The following is a 20,113-nucleotide window of genomic DNA, read 5'->3' on the forward strand; positions in this document are numbered from 1 at the left end:
GTAGTAGGAAGTAGTTTTAGGCATAGGTAGGGAATCGTTAATGTGAAAGTTAAAATTGGTGGAAGTAATAGTAGAGTATGGGTAACATTAGACACCCAAATTACACTTCTCCCCCCCCCCCCATGGTTTTTCTTTTGTGTACCCGGAGGAGGGGTGATGGCGTAGTGCCCAATATAGTGGCACACAGTGGGTACAGCTATGCCCTCGGCCAGGCTGACCTGTTAGTCTAATCTCAATCCAATGCATTTATGGAGGTCGGCGGCTGATGTACACACAATTCTCAGTAGAGATGACCCCAACCAGCCACCTTAGCTGAGAACCATCTAGGGTCAATACATGTGGCTATACATGTACAGATGAATCAAATACAAGTTACCACAATCCAGGCTTTCAGCGCCCTGACTGGCCATGCACCTACTGTACATAGGCAGGAGCCCCCCCCCCCCCCCCCCTGCCGTCACCACTTCCAGTTTGTGTAGTGAGCAGTAACAGCAGTTGCCCTCACAGAGTGCTCTGGGGCAGAAGGTTGAGTGACATCACTAGAATTGTGGAGCTATATGCCAGTATACAGCAATGTATATTTATAGGAAGCGTTTCTAATATTGAAATCAGTATTAATTTGGCAGTTGCCAGATGTTTTTCCATGGTGCTCACCATACATGACAATAAATATAAACAGCTGCTGCAGAACACATCCCTCATGAGATAGCAGTAGGAGAACAGAGGCGCCAGCAGGATAAAAGTGGATAAAAACTTTAAAATTTGCTGGGAGGAAGTGGTGGACTTACCTCCATAAAGCAGACACGAAAGACTGTCTGAATAGTAATCACATTTATTAATTAGTACCCCAAAACAGTGCAACGCGTTTCGCAGGCCCAGCCCGCTTCATCAGGCAATAAAAGTGGGGACAAGACAGAATTTCAGCAATAGCAGGTGTAGCGCCTCAGTGACTGAGGCGCTACACCTGCTATTGCTGAAATTCTGTCTTGTCCCCACTTTTATTGCCTGATGAAGCGGGCTGGGCCTGCGAAACGCGTTGCACTGTTTTGGGGTACTAATTAATAAATGTGATTACTATTCAGACAGTCTTTCGTGTCTGCTTTATGGAGGTAAGTCCACCACTTCCTCCCAGCAAATTTTAAAGTTTTTATCCACTTTTATCCTGCTGGCGCCTCTGTTCTCCTACTGCTATACCGTGTCCACCCCTGGTGGAGAGGTGATCTACCCCCTTTCGCATCTACAGAGAGCGACTTCTTATCCCTGAGTGAGGACAGGTCTAATCTCCTCACCTGCCTATACAGTGGTTGCCTGTGTGGTAACCCATGTTTGTGAGTATAATTTTCTCACGATAATCTTTACTTCATTTATGCTTAACATACTACACTATATTGGGCTCTCGGTTTCTCTACACTTTATCCCTCATGAGAGGCTGAAACCCTGAATTAGAGAAAATAAAGATCACAAATATAAAAAAAGATAACCGGCAAGTCTTTATTATTGCCCATTATATATGTAAGTGCATTTAACTTGAGCACAATTTTTTTTACAAAGGTTTGCTTTAAGCGCTGAAGTACTATTTAAACAATTATGAAATGAAATTTATAGAGCATTAAATATTAATGGAAAGAGATGGCGTGCCACATTTTATAATGGGCGTTTCTGAAACTGTACTTTTATTGGGTCTTTTAAAAATGGAATAAATTATGAAATGCAGCTTTTCAAATGAAAACATTTTAAACAATATTTTGGCAAAAAATGAAAGGCACATAGATTACCTCTTCATCCCTGTCCATCATGGACTTTGTGACAACATCTTTGTCATTTGGGTAAGTGCAGCTATTTTAACTGAACTGGCTGCCAGTCAAAATGGCAATAAAACCGCAATATAAATACCTTAGCAATTGCAGTGTTCTGAGTGCTTTTTATTCATTTTAATCTTATTAAGCCATTTAGCATTGTTCCATGTTTCTTAGCAGCCGAGAGGCAGAAGACATTGAGCACAGAATGTTGGCACTTACAAGGTTTAGGTAGGTTTTCTTAAAGAGACTCTGTAACAACATTTTCAGCCTTATTTCTTCTATAAGTTCCTATACCTGTTCTAATGTGGTCTGTCGTACTGCAGCCTTTCCTAGTTGCACAGTGGCTGTATTATCTCTGTTATCTAATCTTCTTTCCTTTGCCAGCTTTGTTGGCTCAGGCAGGAAAGTGCTGCTCTGCTGTGATAGGATAGAAGTTATGCACACCCTATCCATGTCCCCTGCAGGCTCTGTATGAGTCACAGACTGAGCTTCTCTGAGCCTGTCACATGCTGGTTAGCAGCCATGTTTTTTGTTTGTAAACACTGCCTAAACCTGGCAATTTCAAGCCAGGATCTCAACAGGGAGTGGCAGAAACAGCAAAGTGGCCCAGGAGAACATAATGAATAGAATGGTATGCTTTTTATTGTAAGAATTTTAGAGTACAGATTCTCTTTAAATATAGCAGAATATGGTGTTTCTCAAGGTGCCAAGATCTGAAAACACTAGAAAGTCAAACTTGTTTTCCAAACGTTTTCAGCTTTATCTCTGTTTGAAATACAAATAAGATTTTTTTCTGATTTATTACTTCATTCGTCTTTGGCAAATTGACACTTTTATATCCTTGAATAGTACTTTACAGATTTAATTCCAATATATTTTGTGTTGCGGGTAATTTATGGTTGGGAAAAGGGAAGCAAAACGGATTTTAGGACAGCTTCGGGTATTGGGCATAGCAGCTAATCATGCATTTACATTCATGTTTTAAACAGTTCAAGAATATAGCACTCAAAATTGGATTGGTTGATGTGGACTAAATATACAGGTCCTTCTAAAAAAATTTGCATATTGTGGTAAAGTTCATTATTTTCTGTAATGTACTGATAAACATTAGACTTTCATATATTTTAGATTCATTACACACAACTGAAGTAGTTCAAGCTTTTTATTGTTTTAACCACTTTGAATCCCTTGCTACGCTTATCTACTCCCCACAAAACTTCATCTGAAGCTCAGGGGAGTAGATAGGCGTACTTGTGGTAAACAGTGTGCTGTATGCCCAATAAGCTATCTGATTATGTATATAGGGTATCATTTTAACCGTGACAAGTGAGAGAATAGATTTTGTGTTGTTTGACAACTGAGGGCTAAGTCATGTGATTTTTTTTTTACCGGAAAACTGAATGAAAAGCAATAAAACTGTTATTTTCATGTACTCTATACCCCTAAATAAATACTTGTAAAAAAAACAAAACAAAAGTGACAGCATTGAAAAGAGAATACATAGTTACCCTAGGGACTTAGCTTTTAAAATATGTATGCCATGAGAGTGTATTACTGTTAATCATGAAGATACAGGCTTTTAATTACTGATAGAGTACAATGAGAAAACAAAAAACACAAACCAGAAACTAATATATTATCGCCATACATTGTACTAGTACCATTATTTAAATGTTGAGATAACCAGGACAAATTAGCAAATACAATGTGTGGGTTTTATCTATGGTAACATTGTTTATTTGAAAACTATAGTGGATGGAAATGGAGAAATAGTGTATTTTTTCTTTTTTTTTTCTCTCATTTTTCCCTTTAAAATGCACAGATAATAACATAATTACTAAAAGCAAATATCACCCTCACAAAGCATAATTTGTGGCAAAAAAAACAAGATATAGATCATTGACATCTGATGAGTAGCAATAAAGTTATTGGTGAATGAATGGGAGGAGCGCTGAAATGTGAAAATTGCTCTGGTTTTTAAGCAAAAAACCCTGTGGTGCTGAAGTGGTTAATATTGATGATTTTGGCATACAGCTCATGAAAACACAAAATTCCTATCTCAAAAAAAATAGCATATTTCATCCGACCAATAAAAGAAGTGTTTTTAAAACAAAAAAAGTCAACCTTCAAATAATTATGTTCAGTTATGCACTCAATACTTGGTCGGGAATCCTTTTGCAGAAATGACTGCTTCAATGCGGCGTGGCATGGAGGCAATCAGCCTGTGGCACTGCTCAGGTTTTATGGAGGCCCAGGATGCTTCGATAGTGGCCTTAAGCTCATCCAGAGTGTTGGGTCTTGCGTCTCTCAACTTTCTCTTCACAATATCCCACAGATTCTCTATGGGGTTCAGGTCAGGAGAGTTGGCAGGCCAATTGAGCACAGTAATACCATGGTCAGTAAACCATTTACCAGTGGTTTTGGCACTGTGAGGAGGTGCCAGGTTGTGCTGTAATATGAAATCTTCACCTCCATAAAGCTTTTCAGCAGATGGAAGCATGAAGTGCTCCAAAATCTCCTGATAGCTAGCTGCATTGACCCTGCCCTTGATAAAACACAGTGGACCAACACCAGCAGCTGACATGGCACCCCAAACCATCACTGACTGTGGGTACTTGACACTGGACTTCAGGCATTTTGGCATTTCCCTCTCCCCAGTCTTCCGTCAGACTCTGGCACCTTGATCTTTGAATGACATGCAAAAGTTGCTTTCATCCGAAAAAAGTACTTTGGACCACTGAGCAACAGTCCAGTGCTGCTTCTCTGTAGCCCAGGTCAGGCACTTCTGCCGCTGTTTCTGGTTCAAATGTGGCTTGACCTGGGGAATGCGGCACCTGTAGCCCATTTCCTGCACACGCCTGTACACGGTGGCTCTGGATGTTTCTATTCCAGACTTAGTCCACTGCTTCCACAGGTCCCCCAAGGTCTGGAATCGGTCCTTCTCCACAATCTTCCTCAGGGTCCGCTCACCTCTTCTCGTTGTGCAGCGTTTTCTGCCACACTTTTTCCTTCCCACAGACTTCCCACTGAGGTGCCTTGATACAGAACTCTGGGAACAGCCTATTCGTTCAGAAATTTCTTTGTGTCTTACCCTCTTGCTTGAGGGTGTCAATGATGGCCTTCTGGACAGCAGTCAGGTCGGCAGTCCTACACATGATTGCGGTTTTGAGTAATGAACCAGGCTGGGAGTTTTTAAAAGCCTCAGGAATCTTTTGCAGGTGTTTAGAGTTAATTAGTTGATTCAGATGATTAGGTTAATCGCTCGTTTAGAGAACCTTTTCATGATATGCTAATTTTTTGAGATAGGAATTTTGGGTTTTCATGAGCTGTATGCCAAAATCATCAATATTAAAACTATAAAAGGCTTGAACTACTTCAGTTGTGTGTAATGAATCTAAAATATATGAAAGTCTAATGTTTATCAGTGCATTACAGAAAATAATGAACTTTATCACGATATGCTAATTTTTTGAGAAGGACCTGTATGCTTTTACCATTCTCCACTCTAAAGCTGGGTACACACATACGACGTATCTCGCCCGTCAGAGGTTGGGACTCGGTCTCTTAGGTTGTTAGGCTGTTCATGCTGAGTTCTGTACAGGTGTGATGCGTTCTGCTGCTTTGGTGGGGGAGATGGGAGGATAGGGTTGGTAAGAACAATACCCTCGCCCGAGTTGATGTGCTGTGTTGTCTGCTGGCACATTGCAGGTGGTCGGGGGCCACTGTACACACGCAAGATTCTCTGCTGAAGCGGTCCTCACCGACTGCCTTTGCTAAAAAACATTGCACATGTGTACCTATCTTAAGTATGTGAAATCAAGTGAGAATTTGGAGTCATGCTTAGCTGGACAAAGAGAAGTCACAATTTTCATGATAATGTTCCAAGATTTGAGGCACATTGAGATGCTTTTACTGCATCCAGTAGATCATTGTATAATTGATTGTATGGCCTGGATATCACTACTGGTACTACCCAGAATACTGACCATAATCTCAAGACCAGTCCAGGTGTTGCTACACTGATATGTTCTTCAAAGGGATAAGTAACTTTTTCAGTGTATTTTTTTTGTTGTCCTTTCGATGAACATGCCCAGAGCCTTGGCAGTTGTGATAGTGCCGTTCAGCGTTCTGGGAGTGCTCATGGAAGGAAGACAACAAAGAAGGTGTTTAGAGTTAATTAGTTGATTTCAAACTTTGATTGAACACGTAGAATTGCTTATATCAACATGCCTCCGCAGCTGTATCCTCAGCTACCTTTGGGGGCTTAAATGACTGTCGAAAAATGCCCCCACAAAGTCGCTGATGTTAAGATTCAGTATCTCTGTAATCATACCCTTATTAAGCATATAAGGATGTACAGGATATAAGCCCGACGAAGGCTGCAAGGCCGAAAGCTTGCTTATTTTTATTCATTTTTAGTTAGCCAATAAATGGTATCATCCTGATTTAAAACATCTTGCTTTTACTGATGGCTAACACGGTACAATACCCTACTGCTTATTAAACATACAAATATCTCACAATCCCATGTTGCTGGGGAGGCCTAAAATTTGGCCACACACAGCCCAAATAGTTGCTAGGGATAAATATAAAAAATGTTAATAAACCGATTAGAGCCCTATTAGCCAATAAAACTTAAAGAGAAACCGTGACCAAGAATTGAACTTAATCCCAATCAGTAGCGGATACCCCCCTTTCCAATGAGAAATCTTTTCCTTTTCACAAATGGATCATCAGGGAGGTCTGTATGGCTGATATTGTGGTGAAATCCCTCCCACAGAGTGATGTCAGTACCATGGTCCTGATAGTTTCTTGTCTGTGAACCTCATTGCATTGTGGGAAATAACAGCTGTTGGTGGGACAGGTGGGTCCTATTGCCAAAAAAGCACTGTAAAAATGAAGCACTTTTTTTATTACATTAATTTCAATGGAGTTCCTCTTTAACAATTTATTGTATTGATTAAAAAAAAAAAAAAAAAAACCTTAAGAGGAGACTAAAATTTGGCATAGATATACCCTCTGGGGTCTTCTCCTTACCTCAAAGAATTGGTGTCCACATGAGGCATGATCTTATTTTAAAATATGTAAATTTTGGGAGGGGTCCAGTAATTAAGCAACTCTCTACATGTTTATTGAAATTGGATGTCCCTGTGGCGATCTTACAATGTAGAACACATGCACACACGCTAAGACACCCTTGCAGTATGGTGAGGGATTCCAGGTGTAACACATGCAGTTACATTGCCCCATCATATTCTGCTGCCTTGAAATTGCGCATGCCTGTGATGTCACTGCAGCCTCAACCGATGAACTGCTGTTGCAGTGGTAGATGAGCATGTCCAGGAAAGAAGGTACATGCTGATAAGCAGCCTGATATGATACTGCACTGGGAACATCTATTTTATGGACTGCAAGCAGAATCCGCAATAAGGGGAGTGAGACATCACTGACTAAAGACAGGTATGTAATTATGAGGAGAACATACAAATAACTTTTATAAAGACAATCTGGTTTCATATTCTCTTTAAAGAGGAACTGTAACATGAAAAGATCCCCTGGGGGGTACTCACCTCGGGTGGGGGAAGCCTCCGGATCCTAATGAGGCTTCCCACGCCGTCCTCCATCCGTCAGGGGTCTCGCTGCAGCCCTCCGTGGAGTCCGTGCAGCGGTGACGTCAATATTTACCTTCCTGGCTCCTGCGCAGGTGCTCTGACGGCTGGCGGCTCCGAACTACACGGAAATACCCGATCGCCGTCGGGTCCGCTCTACTGCGCAGGCGCAAGTGTCCTGCGCCTGCGCAGTAGAGTGGACCCGAATGAGATCGGGTATTTCCGTGTAGTTCAGAACGGAAAGCCGACACAGCGCCCCCGCTGGAGCCAGCAAAGGTAAATATTGAACTGACAGTCGGCACAGTCGCCGGCTGTTCGGAGGGCTGCGGCGAGACCCCCGTGGGACAGAGGACGGCGTGGGAAGCCTCATTAGGATCCGGAGGTTTCCCCCACCCGAGGTGAGTACCCCCCAGGGGATCTTTTTATTGTTACAGAGTCTCTTTAAGTAGAACAAATTTTGATTTGCGGTGATTGACACTAAGGAACGGACACAGGATGATCACAGCAGTGTAGCAATGAGATTGAAAGGCAGATGACCTCCACCTCTTGTGTCAGAAACAGGAATAACACTGGCCCAACTTCTCTTCACTTCTAACTTAAAATAAATAACTAAATAAAAGAGAACATGATAAATGAAAGATGTGGCTCGAAGTTTCACTTTAAACCTTCTTGGTGTTCCTGGCAGATTATCTGAGATCTGGGCTTATGCTGGAATCTTTGGTAACATTGCTAAATGAAGTTCTTCTGTACTTGTTGGTAAAATCCTATCAACTCAGTTTGTTTCTTTTCCTGTGTTGTGCAGTCTGTGGTAGCAGCAGTATTATGCCTTGTTCGTTGATGATTGATTACTTGTCTACTGTTTGTGAGTAATGTTGCTCTCCCACAAAGTTCTGCTAGGTGGTGCCCCAAGCTGTTGTAGTAGTATTTAAGTCAATTACCCATGACAGCAAAACATGTCAAGTAAGTTTCTTGTTCACAGCCAAGCTCAGAGGCACTATGCCAATGGATATTTTGCATATGCCATGAAGATAATTCAAGTTGTGCTGCTAGACACAGTTCACATATACATCTACCATGTAGCATGAGGATATGTTTAATGTGTCTCATACAGAGACACTTGGTGTATCGTTGTGTGTGGCACAGGAGTAACAGCCAAGAGGGCAGGTCCCATAATCCCTTCCAATATTGACATCAGTCGTGCCTTATGAATCAGCTGCTGTGAGCCACTGAAGGATTCACATGTTAGAAGCAGCTTACTGCGCGGGAGTATGAGATCTATTTCTTGTGATAATTGTATCACTGGGCAGACTGGAATGAGTTACAGTTATTAAAGGAAACCCGAGATGTAAATAAACTGATAGGATAAACAATTGTATCTATCCTCCTACTCCTGGAAAATTAACCTTTTTGTTAGAATCCCATGGTTTTGTTTTTTTTTAAAGCTAAAAAAGTAGGTTTAAAGTGTACCTGAGATGACGAAAGAAAAAATTGATACTCACCCGGGGCTTCCTCCAGCCCCATAAGCAGCGCTGAGTACCTCCCCGTCCTCCTGAGTGCCTTCGTTCTCTGGCTATTGGTCCCGAGAATCTGGCTCAGCCGTGCCAGTCAGTCTCTTCTGCGTATGCACGGCCTACCCAGGTTGATCAGCATATTTATTATTTTTATACATTACAGTTTGGAAATCGGAAAAATAAAAACCGATAGTAGGAATTTCCACTTAAAGGCACAGAGACTGACCTAAATGTAATTATCCCTGAGATGAGTAAGTTGGTGAATGAACGATTGTCTTATTAAAGTGGCCCATATAGAAAGTACTGTTTATACCGGTTCACTTTAGGGCCCTTCCACACCGTGGCCCATATGCAATTAACTTTTTCTTCCAAGTTCTCTTCTAGGAGATAATGTTTTCAACTTCTTTTAAAAACAACTTTTCAGCACTTTTCAATTGAAAAAGTACCAAAAAGGAGGCGAAAAAAAGTACTATTAAAATTCTTTTGAGTATTTTCTTGCTTGCTGGTAAAAGGAATTTTATTGATTAGGTGTGAAAATATAACCTAGTAGAAAACTAGTTGAAAAAGACCCACACCACATTTCCACTCCATTGGGACCATATAATGAGGCTTAGAGTACAATGAAAGTATGCTTTACTGCCACTGTAAATGCATGTGTTACTCAGTTAACGCACCGCATGCTATGTGTTTCTGTGTCAGAACCCGCCACACAGCACTTAGGCCCAGTACACCGAGCGGTTTTTAGAGCGATCCGCCGGCCGCATCCGCCTGGAAAAACGCTTGGCTAATATATTGCAATGGGATGGTGCACACCGGCGGTTTGAGTTTTCTGCCAAGCCGCAAACGCGCCTCCTGCTGCGCGTTTGCGGATTTCTGAAGCGTTTCGTCCTCAATGTAAAGTATAGAAAAACCGCTCTGAAAAACGCTACTTCAGAGCGGTTTGCCAGGCATTTTTGTTACAGTAGCTGTTCAGTAACAGCTTTTACTGTAACAATATGTGTAATCTGCTACACAAAAACGCACCCAAAACCGCTAGGTATGTTTAGAAAACCTCTCTAAACATACCTAGAATCGCTCTGAAATCAGCTCCCAAAACCGCTAGCGTATTGCGGATCTGCTAGCGGTTTTGGTGTGCACTGGGCCTTAATGGGGAATCCCCTATAGGAATATTGCATTGCAATGCAGTGATATTGTCTGTTGCAACACAATGGACTCTGGAATGGCCCTAGTGCAAGAACTGTGGATTCTTTCTAGTGCATAGGCGATTTTTATCGCCCTGGGTCATATATACAGTGCGCACTGTGGGACTTTCACAGGTAGTACCCTATTAGAGGGCGTTTTAAATATAGGGTTTTGTAGGATTTGGTATTTTATGTATAAGCAATAAAAGTTAATTTTTATATTGCAGTAATCCATGCTTGGCAGTGATTTTGATAATTTATGCAACTTGAACTTTATCCCATTAGCATATTTAGTGGTGATTGATTTATGGGTGTTTCAGGTTTAGATCAATAGGCTGTATATTATTGTTCTTTCTAGAAAGGCTTGGACCTATTGCTTGCTGACATGCACAACAAAAGTTTCATCAGGAATAACATTTCATTCTGCAGTCAACCCACAAGTCTCTTCCTCGATGTGTTTGTTTATAAATGTGATTCATTGTTTTTAAAGGTTAATTTTGAACCTCCTACTTTAGGCTAAATTTAAGCCATTCATTTATGTTCATTCTTAACCTTACATTTTATTACTCCTTTCGGTAGGCAGTATGTTTACTCCTGCCACCAAGCTTGTTCAGTCTCCACTGCACCTTTCTTAGCTCTACCTTTCTCTGGCTGTTTCAAGTGAGAATCAAAGCTTCTGATCTAGCGTTAAAAGCTGCCAAGGATGCAGAAGTCATCTCCTTACATGGTGGTCTTAATGTCTCATAACTGTTTTGCTGCTATAAAAGCGCTTTTTTTCCCTACAATTGACTCTTTCACTAGAATCCATTCTGCTTGTTTTTGTTTGGGTTTTTCCTTAAAGCGTCTCTTGTAGGGGCTATCCTTTTAATTTGCTTGGAACTGTGGAAGTTTCTTTTGGACCAAGTATCCTCTCCCTTTTTGGAACTACTGCTTCACTTCTACAAGTTTGTCTTCTTCCTACATAAAAAAGGGTGGCTGGGAGCCAGATTGTAACACTTTACGTGTTGACAGGTACAGTGCTGTTGCTCAGCCATCATATCTGTTAAAGGACAAGTGACTATAGATTTGAGCAGGCCATTTTTCCTCTTTCTGACATTTATTACTGAGGACCTTCCAGACAGGAAAACATGCATTCACATATTCTGGCAAATTGCTTATTTTTTTTCCTAAGCCTTTTTATCACTTTATTTCTTCCATGCAAAGACACTTTTTAATTCAAGCAAGCTACTGATGCTGTTTTATAGTTCTGCATTATGTTCTGCATTATGTTTCAGATGTTTATTTTTGTATCCAAGAAGAGGCAACTAACTTAAAGCATGAAGCCTACACTTGAATAAGCTCTCCTAATTCTAAGTAAATAGTAATGTTCTCTTCCAACACAAGTAGCCATTATTTGCTGTCATTTAACACTCCATTCACAAACCTATTCATCCGAACCAAAATGAGAAACATTAAAATAGACACATTCGTCATTCCAGTAAATGATGTGGTGCTAATAAACAAGGATTAGCTCGTATAACCACTTTATTTAGTTTAATGTTTCCTTGCTATAAGTGCAAATTTTGTGAGCAAGAACGGAATCATAACCTTCTTTCCTTTCTTTATCATGATTTATTGTGCTTTTTTGAAGGATGTACAGCAGGACTCCTTATCCAGCTTAGAACTTAAAGGGGAAGTGCGGGGTTTCTAAATGTATCCTCAACAGGGGATTAAGGCCCTAAAGACATGTTAAAACATAACTTTGATTGGTCTGTCAACAAGATAAAATAGGGCAGCGACACACTAAAAACTTCCCTCTGCAAATGGAGAGGCAGCAATTGCACACATGGTTTAGTGCTTTTATGGTAAAAAGTGCAAAAAAAAAAGCACTGCTAGTACTAATGCCCTCAAGTTTGCAGGCGCAATGATACTCCCACCGGGGTACTAGAGGGGGGTATACATGGGCTACATAAGGTGCAGGTGCATAACTATTTACAGGTTGGGAGAAGTCAACAGGTTTAACCTAACAGGCTTCATAAGGGTGATTTATCACACAGCTACCCAATGTATAATCCACAACCCCCCCTCCCCCAAAGAAAAACAAAATGCATAGCAATCATAAATACATAAGTTTAGTGAAACAACATAACAGCCCAAGACAGAGCTGCCAGCTGTCTTGACGGCTACTCCTTAAGTGAGGAGAGTATAACCCTCAAGGGGTGGGTCATACAACGCTATCCAGTGACATCATGAGTGTCTGGGTAGAGCTTGAGTACACATTGCTCTGTGTGAGTGTCTAGAGGAGTCCTACTCCCATTAAAGGGACTCCGAACAGTGCAGAAACTATGGAAAGATGCATACCATTTTGAAGCTCTCTTTCTCCTCTTTCCGACAATATATAAACCGCCGCCCTACGCCTTTTAGTTTTCGCTATTTTCTCGATCGAAATCGTGGCTGCCGCTATTTCGTTCGCGAAAATAATGAAAGCTAAAAGGCGTAGGGCGGCGGTTTGTGTCGTTGGAAAGAGGAGAAAGAGAGCTTCAAAATGGTATGCATCTTTCCATAGTTGCTTGTATTACACAGGTCGACTTTTCCCCAAAGTCGGCAGCTGATTGGAGCGTTTGCCGCGATTTCGATCGCGAATATAGCGAAAAATAAAAGACGTAGGGCAGCGGTTTATATTGTTGGAAAGAGGAGAAAGAGAGCTTCAAATAGTATGCATATTTCCATAGTTACTGTACTGCTCGGAGTCCCTTTAACCCTACAGGAGCTTGTTTATAGTGGCAGACAGTTTTTTGCCCTTGAGCAAATTGGCCTTTTTAAAGCGGTATTGTCACCATAAAAATCAAATTTCAACAGCAACTGGTCTGAGTGTATTAAGTGATAAAGATGCTAATCCTGCATTCAAAACTTGCAAAACTTTTTCTGCTGTTATGGTTTGTAGTTATCACATACTTTAGGAGCACTGGCCCTAGTGCCAAAGAGTTGAATGCTGGGAGTTCTTTTTATCAATAATATATTCCTCCTCTTCCATCTATTTCCCTGCCTAGCTGCTTATCAGAAACACCCTCTGATTACTTGTGTTTACAAGCAAGGCTGAGGTGACTCAGTGATTGGATGTGTAAATATAAAAAAAGAACAGTGCAGTTGTTAGTATACACCTCAGTGGGAGTGTCTGAAGACTCTGGGAGGAGGGCAGCTAATGAATACACAATGAGCAAGAGAAGGGAGGGGGAAAAACAAGAGTCAGGGAGGATATGATGTCAGCATTAGCTTGGCAAGATGGCCACTGCCTAGAACAGAATTTTCTGTTTTTCCTTTATAAAATGGAACCAATAAAGATTAATCTTGGATGTGCCAGCTCTTTTTGATTGATCACTGTACAGAGGGCATCATCCCTTTTTTTCCAGCTGCTGCATTCCCCCTAGAGATAATAGGTTTGGTCCCTTAGTGTGTGCAAGACAACACAATGGGCCTGATTCATTGCTACAAAAGCAGCACAGCTTAATGTGCAGTAGTGCACGCTATGCACACCTTACATAGCAGCACTCGATGCCATGTAAGGAGCGTGCCTTCCCTTAGTTACATGCATTGCTTCCTTAGCAACGCACATAACTTTTAATGCAGGCAGTCCTGTGCACATTAAGCTGGGCTGCTTTAGCAGCTTGATGAATCAGGCCCAATAACGGTTATATACTTTCTGCAGAAGTGAAACCCAGTAAAACTTCAGGCTTTTTCCTTAACATTTCCGTAAATTGTGATAAAGATTTTTTTTTTTCCATAAAGGTTATCGCGCTGTGGCTAATCTTTTAGAGCAGAGAGGAAGTTCTGAGTTTAGTTCCACTTTAACTAATTCATCTTGATTTAGCTGCCTCCTCTGCCATGTTCCACTTGGTCTTCAAAATAATGGACTTGGTCTTTTAGTGAAACATATTATTATTATTATTATTTAGTATTTATATAGCGCCGACATATTACGCAGCGCTGTACAGTATATATATATATATATATATATATATATCTTGTCACTAACTGTCCCTCAAAGGAGCTCACAATTTAATCCCTACACATATGCAGTTCTTGTGGTGTTGACAATATTGTCAGAACTGACAAGATTAGCTGCATGCTTCTTTCTGGTGTAATTTAGCCACTACTGCATCCAAATAGATCAGCAGAGATGCCAGGCAACTAGTATTGTTTAACAGGAAATAAATATGGCAGCCTCCATATCACTCTCACCTCGGGTTCACTTTAAAGTGATGGTCCAAGCAAAAAAACAAAATCCACTTACCCTGGGCTTCCTCGAACCCCTGGTAGCTTCCTGTGCCCTCAACGCAGCTCCGGTGCCTCCTGTTGTCCCGCGCTGCAGAAGCTGACCTGGTGAGGTTGGCTTCCTGGTCGGCCTCTTCTGCGCTCCACGGCGCGTGGTCCGGCCGATGTCATCAGCATCATACTGCGCAGGCGCAGAACTACTGCGCGGTACGATGCAGATGACGTCGGCCGAACCATGTGACCTGCACCGTGGTGCGCAGAAGAGGCCGACCAGGAAGCCGACCTCGCCAGCTCGGCTTCTGCAGAGCGGGACAACGGGACGCACCGGAGCTGCGGCGAGGGCACAGGACTGCTGCCAGGGGCTGGAGGAAGTCCCGGGTAAGTGGATTTTTTTTTTTTTTAAAGGAGCTTGGATGTTTCCTTAAATGACACTGTACCAGTAATTTATATTACTGGAAACCATGTTTTAACCAATATTCTTACTGTTGATGCTAATGCTATTTTCTGAAAGGATATAAGAGTTGTAAAAGCATCCAGCTTCTCTTTACTAGTCATTTCCTGGACTGTGAAGAGGTAAAATATTTACATCCCCGCCATAAAGTAAAATCAAACACCCTGCAGCCTGAAATCCTAGATCCTCAGTGCAAAGCACATAGACTGAGTATTGTTTGTTTTCTTTGTAGGAATATTAAAAAAAGAACTTTTGGATTGTTGCTATGATTATTTACTTCCATGATGCCAGTATTCTACAACATACGGCAGTAATGGTAACACTGTGGGAAAAGCAGAACTGGCACATATACATAATGAGAACTGTAAATTCCCTTCCGTATTCTGTATTTTGTAAACTTCCTAGATGAGGCTAGCCTGCGGAACACTTGCCACTGCTCTTTATAGAAGCTACTGACATGTTAAATCTGATATTAACTGTAGCCGAGCCTACGTCCTGGAACCCACAATGACCAATAGATCATGTGATTAGTACATGGTGGTCTCATTTCAAGTGTTGTGTCTAGCTGTCACATAATGGACTTTTTATAGTCCATTGGTGTTTCAAATGCTTTCGGGTGTCTATTCTCAGTGTTGAAAACCTTCACTGTACTTGTGTTCAGCTGGAAAGTACTTATTGCCAACTAAAAGCAGAACATATTTGCAGGCTATAACTTCCATGTGTTCAAAATACGACACTCCTAACGCATCACTCCACGACAGCCGGCAGAGCCATGCCAATCTTTTTCGTGTGCTTATAAATCATGGAAACCTCCTGTATCCCTGGTTTCTAGCACACCTGTAGCTTTTAACTTGACCATGTAATCCAACTTGCAGAAAGTATTTTCAGGCCATTTTATGCTATATCATGGTATAGAATGTCTATGACTAGGTTGGGTTTTAGAAGTATTTACATGAAGTTACGGAGAATTAGAACCACCAAGTTTTCTTTTTCCTTGGTGTGGTGTAGCGGAAAGGAATGTAAAATTCCTTTAATGAAAATGCACTACAAACTAGAGTAAAGTATAGTACGGCCCTGATATGTTGGCAAAAGATTTTACATGCTGGATCACCTCCCACAAATGCAGCCTGACTCCATTGTTCTCTCCCTCACTCTGGCTCCCCACCCCAGAGACATAACGCTGCAGGCTCGCAACATGTCTGTACAGCTTCAGGTCTGCACTGTCACTGCAGGGAATGTGAACTAAACCCTGCCAGGTGACTGAAATCTTATGTACGCAATTAAAAGCATCCTCCGAGATCTCAAAGCATCCCCAGTCTAAATATCATAAGTGATCAAGCAAGTCTGGACTGAAGTTATTAAAAATGAATCAATACATAATCTGCTATTAAGTAGTTAGAACACCCTGGCTTCCAATGAGGAAAATCTTATATCAGAGCAGGGATTGCTGACATTTTTGTGAATAGGTGGTTGTGTGATTGCCGTTGCATACAGTATCCACATTGCTTTTGATAAATCCTGAAATTTACCGCATACTTCTGAAGGGGAACCTGAGATAACCTGGTAGATCAAATAGCTCTTTAGTGCTCCTCGGGTAGCCTTTGGTACTACTTGGAGACTAGAGAAGTTCTAAAGAACAGCACATCTGTACAGGCTCACACATACGCGGTACAGATGTGCTAGTTTTTGGGATTTATTGGGATGCGAGTAGTTCCTAATCAGTGCACATGTTTGTTTGAGCAACATTTGTTGCTGGAAAGGTCTTTTTCTTTTCTGCCAGTTTATCAAGCATTGGGGATGCGGTTTGAAAGTAGAGCTGAACTCTTGCACAGCACAGAAGGAAAACGTAGAGAAATGCACCCTGTATGTATTTAGAGAGTTTAGCCTGTTTAATTCCCGGTGGCAGGTAAGCTCATTTGAAAGTACAATATGTTAACAATATGTCTGCTTCCATGAATCAGGAAGTAGAAACGGCACAGATTTATTTTAGGATTTGTAACAGGTGTAACAAAGAAATGTTTATTGTTTAAAGGTTATGATGCTGTTATGTATCTTTTAGAGCAGAGAGTAAGTTCTGAGGTCAGGTGCGCTTGAAGATTGTGCAGAAAAGGAATTGGGGGGGGGGGGGGGGGGGGCGGGGGATGCAGTAAGGTGGTAATGATTCTAGGCACACAGCACAGGGGTTAGTCAGTATAGCTCTGTTTTAATGATAGGTCACATTTAGGTTAGTTTGGGGGCAGGGAAGGTACTGAAAAATAGTGAGTAATGGGCTTTGAAGCCTAATTCAGGAAATAGGAGGACACGCATTTTCTCCTTTAGTTGGTCTCGTACATTGCTTTTCTTTTCACTTGTTTTCAAGTAAAAGTCCTCAGATAGCCCTTTGCTAAATATCATCCTTAAGCTTCATTTAAAGTGTGGTTAGTTCTGCAGCCAACCACAATGTTGGTAACACCCAGGACTCTCTTGTGAACTCTGGGAGTCAAGAGAATAGGAACTAAGGTTTTCTTTTTTTTAATAAAAATGTAATTTAAAAAATATAGTTCTCCAACATCACTGCCGCTTCCTATTCCAATGTAGGGGTTGGCAGGGAGATACAAATAATTTTGCGTTGATGCAGAATTGGCTCCAAAGATGATCCGGCACTGCTCTTCCAAAACTCACTTTATTGCAAAAGCGTTAAAATACAAACTTTTTTTGATGCTGATGTTTGTATTTTTAAAGTCAATGAGAGCCAATATTTAAAAAAATAAACCAGATCCTTACCTATGGAGAGGGAAGGCTCTGGATCCTTTAAAGCCTTCCCGCTCCTTTCTCAGTCCCTGTTTTAGCGCTGGCTCCCTGGTAGCAGTATTTGGCCAATTTGGTTACATACTGCTCTATCTGTTGCGGAAGGAGGGTTCGGAAGTGTTTGGGAGCCCGAGTGCTCCTGAAGATGGGCCGCTCCACACTGCGCCCTCCGAAGACTTCCGAAGTTCCCCACAGCAGGGGATTAAAACGGAGGTGTCAGTGCTTAATGGAGGGGACCGGGAGAGGAGCTGGAAGGCTCTATAGGACCCAGAGCCTTCCCTCTACTTAGATAAGTAACTGGCTGATTTTTCTTTTTATCAATTCCTATTGACTTGAACACCTTTGCAATAAATGTGGAAATGAACAGATGCGCCAAAAGAATAAAACTAGCTAAAACTTTTTTTTTTTTTTTTTTTTTTTTAAATGGTGGAGGCAGTAGCGGACTTACCTCCTCCAAGCAGAAATGACTGCTTCAGTGCGGCGTAGCATGGAGGCAATCAGCCTGTAGCACTGCTCAGGTGTTATGGAGGCCCAGGATGCTTCGATAGCGGCCTTAAGCTCATCCAGAGTGTTGGGTCTTGCGTCTCTCAACTTTCTCTTCACAATATCCCACAGATTCTCTATGGGGTTCAGGTCAGGAGAGTTGGCAGGCCAATTGAGCACAGTAATACCATGGTCAGTAAACCATTTACCAGTGGTTTTGGCACTGTGAGGAGGTGCCAGGTCGTGCTGAAAAATGAAATCTTCATCTCCATAAAGCTTTTCAGCAGATGGAAGCATGAAGTGCTCCAAAATCTCCTGATAGCTAGCTGCATTGACCCTGCCCTTGATAAAACACAGTGGACTAACACCAGCAGCTGACATGGCACCCCAGACCATCACTGACTGTGGGTACTTGACTCTGGACTTCAGGAATTTTGGCATTTCCCTCTCCCCAGTCTTCCTCCAGACTCTGGCACCTTGATTTCCAAATGACATGTAAAAGTTGCTTTCATCTGAAAAAAGTACTTTGGACCACTGAGTGACAGTCCAGTGCTGCTTCTCTGTAGCCCAGGTCAGGCACTTCTGCCGCTGTTTCTGGTTCAAAAGTGGGTTCATGCTTCCATCTGCTGAAAAGCTTTATGGAGATGAAGATTTCATTTTTCAGCACGACCTGGCACCTGCTCACAGTGCCATAACCACTGGTAAATGGTTTACTGACCATGGTATTACTGTGCTCAATTGGCCTGCCAACTCTCCTGACCTGAACCCCATAGAGAATCTGTGTGATATTGTGAAGAGAAAGTTGAGAGGCGGAAGACCCAACACTCTGGATGAGCTTAAGGCCGCTATCGAAGCATCCTGGGCCTCCATAACACCTGAGCAGTGCCACAGGCTGATTGCCTCCATGCCACGCCGCATTGAAGCAGTCATTTCTGCAAAAGGATTCCCGACCAAGTATTGAGTGCATAATTGAACATAATTATTTGAAGGTTGACTTTTTTTGTTTTAAAAACACTTTTCTTTTATTGGTCGGATGAAATATGCTAATTTTTTGAGATAGGAAATTTGGGTTTTCATGAGCTGTATGCCAAAATCATCAATAAGAAAAACAATAAAAGGCTTGAACTACTTCAGTTGTGTGTAATTAATCTAAAATATATGAAAGTCTAACATTTATCAGTACATTACAGAAAATAATGAACTTTATCACAATATGCTAATTTTTTGAGAAGATCCTGTATATTCACCAGGATAAGGTAGTGAATGAAATTCTCAGTGGGAAACAGACAGTAGTAAAAGCCTGAAGAGGAAAAAACTTTTTTTTAATCTATTTTGATTGGACTTCAAATCTGAAAATTGCTTGTAATATAATGCATGTATTGACCCCTTCAATTTCATTCACTTGCAGCAACTTGAACTAGTTGAGCCCAGCGGCTGGATCCACATACCTTTAACCGATGCTCTGAAAAAGCCTATCCGAACCTTTATGATTCAAATAGCGGTACTGGCAAATCATCAGAATGGAAGAGACACGCACATGCGGCAAATAAAAGTCTTTACACCAGTGGAAGAAAGCTCCATCGGCAAGTTCCCCAGATGTACTACTATTGATTTCATGATGCATCGTTTTATCAGGTGACCTAACCAAGATGCAATAAATAACTACACCGGCATATAGAAACACTTTTTTATTTTTTTATGTATAATTTTATTCTCGGACACCACGTCATATTTTTTTAATTTTCATTCTATTTAAGTATGTTAATGACATTGTTCTAACTCAGTTCCTCTCCTTTGACTTGCTGAATTATTGTGGTGTTCATGTTTTATTAAAGTTGACATTTTTACTCCGATCACATGTATTAATGTTATTACAAGAGAAAACGAACACCCTGTTATATCATTTCTAAGAGTTGTTTGTTGGTCTTGAATGCCAAAATTGGTGAACTTTTATTTTGCTTTTAACTGTCCATTTCTTTTCCAAAATAAATTTTATGTATTTTTGAGTGTCTCTTCACTGTTCTACCATTTTTGCCAAAAA

The 20,113-nt window shown here is 41.3% G+C and overlaps 1 protein-coding gene across 9 annotated transcripts in view; it reads left to right on the forward strand.

The window, feature by feature from the left end:
* ANAPC10 (anaphase promoting complex subunit 10) overlaps nucleotides 1-19,755 on the forward strand; it is an 85,104-nt gene extending 65,349 nt beyond the window's left edge. For all 9 annotated transcript variants that reach the window (XM_068279378.1, XM_068279391.1, XM_068279366.1 and 6 more), the window contains exon 6: nucleotides 19,481-19,755. In XM_068279378.1, coding sequence (XP_068135479.1) covers nucleotides 19,481-19,711 — 231 coding nt within the window. In that variant the 3' untranslated portion in view covers nucleotides 19,712-19,755. The remainder of the gene's footprint in view (nucleotides 1-19,480) is intronic.
* The last annotated feature ends 358 nt before the right edge of the window (nucleotides 19,756-20,113 follow it).

This window comes from Hyperolius riggenbachi, chromosome 1, assembly GCF_040937935.1.
Source record: "Hyperolius riggenbachi isolate aHypRig1 chromosome 1, aHypRig1.pri, whole genome shotgun sequence".
Taxonomy (NCBI): Eukaryota; Metazoa; Chordata; class Amphibia; order Anura; family Hyperoliidae; genus Hyperolius; species Hyperolius riggenbachi.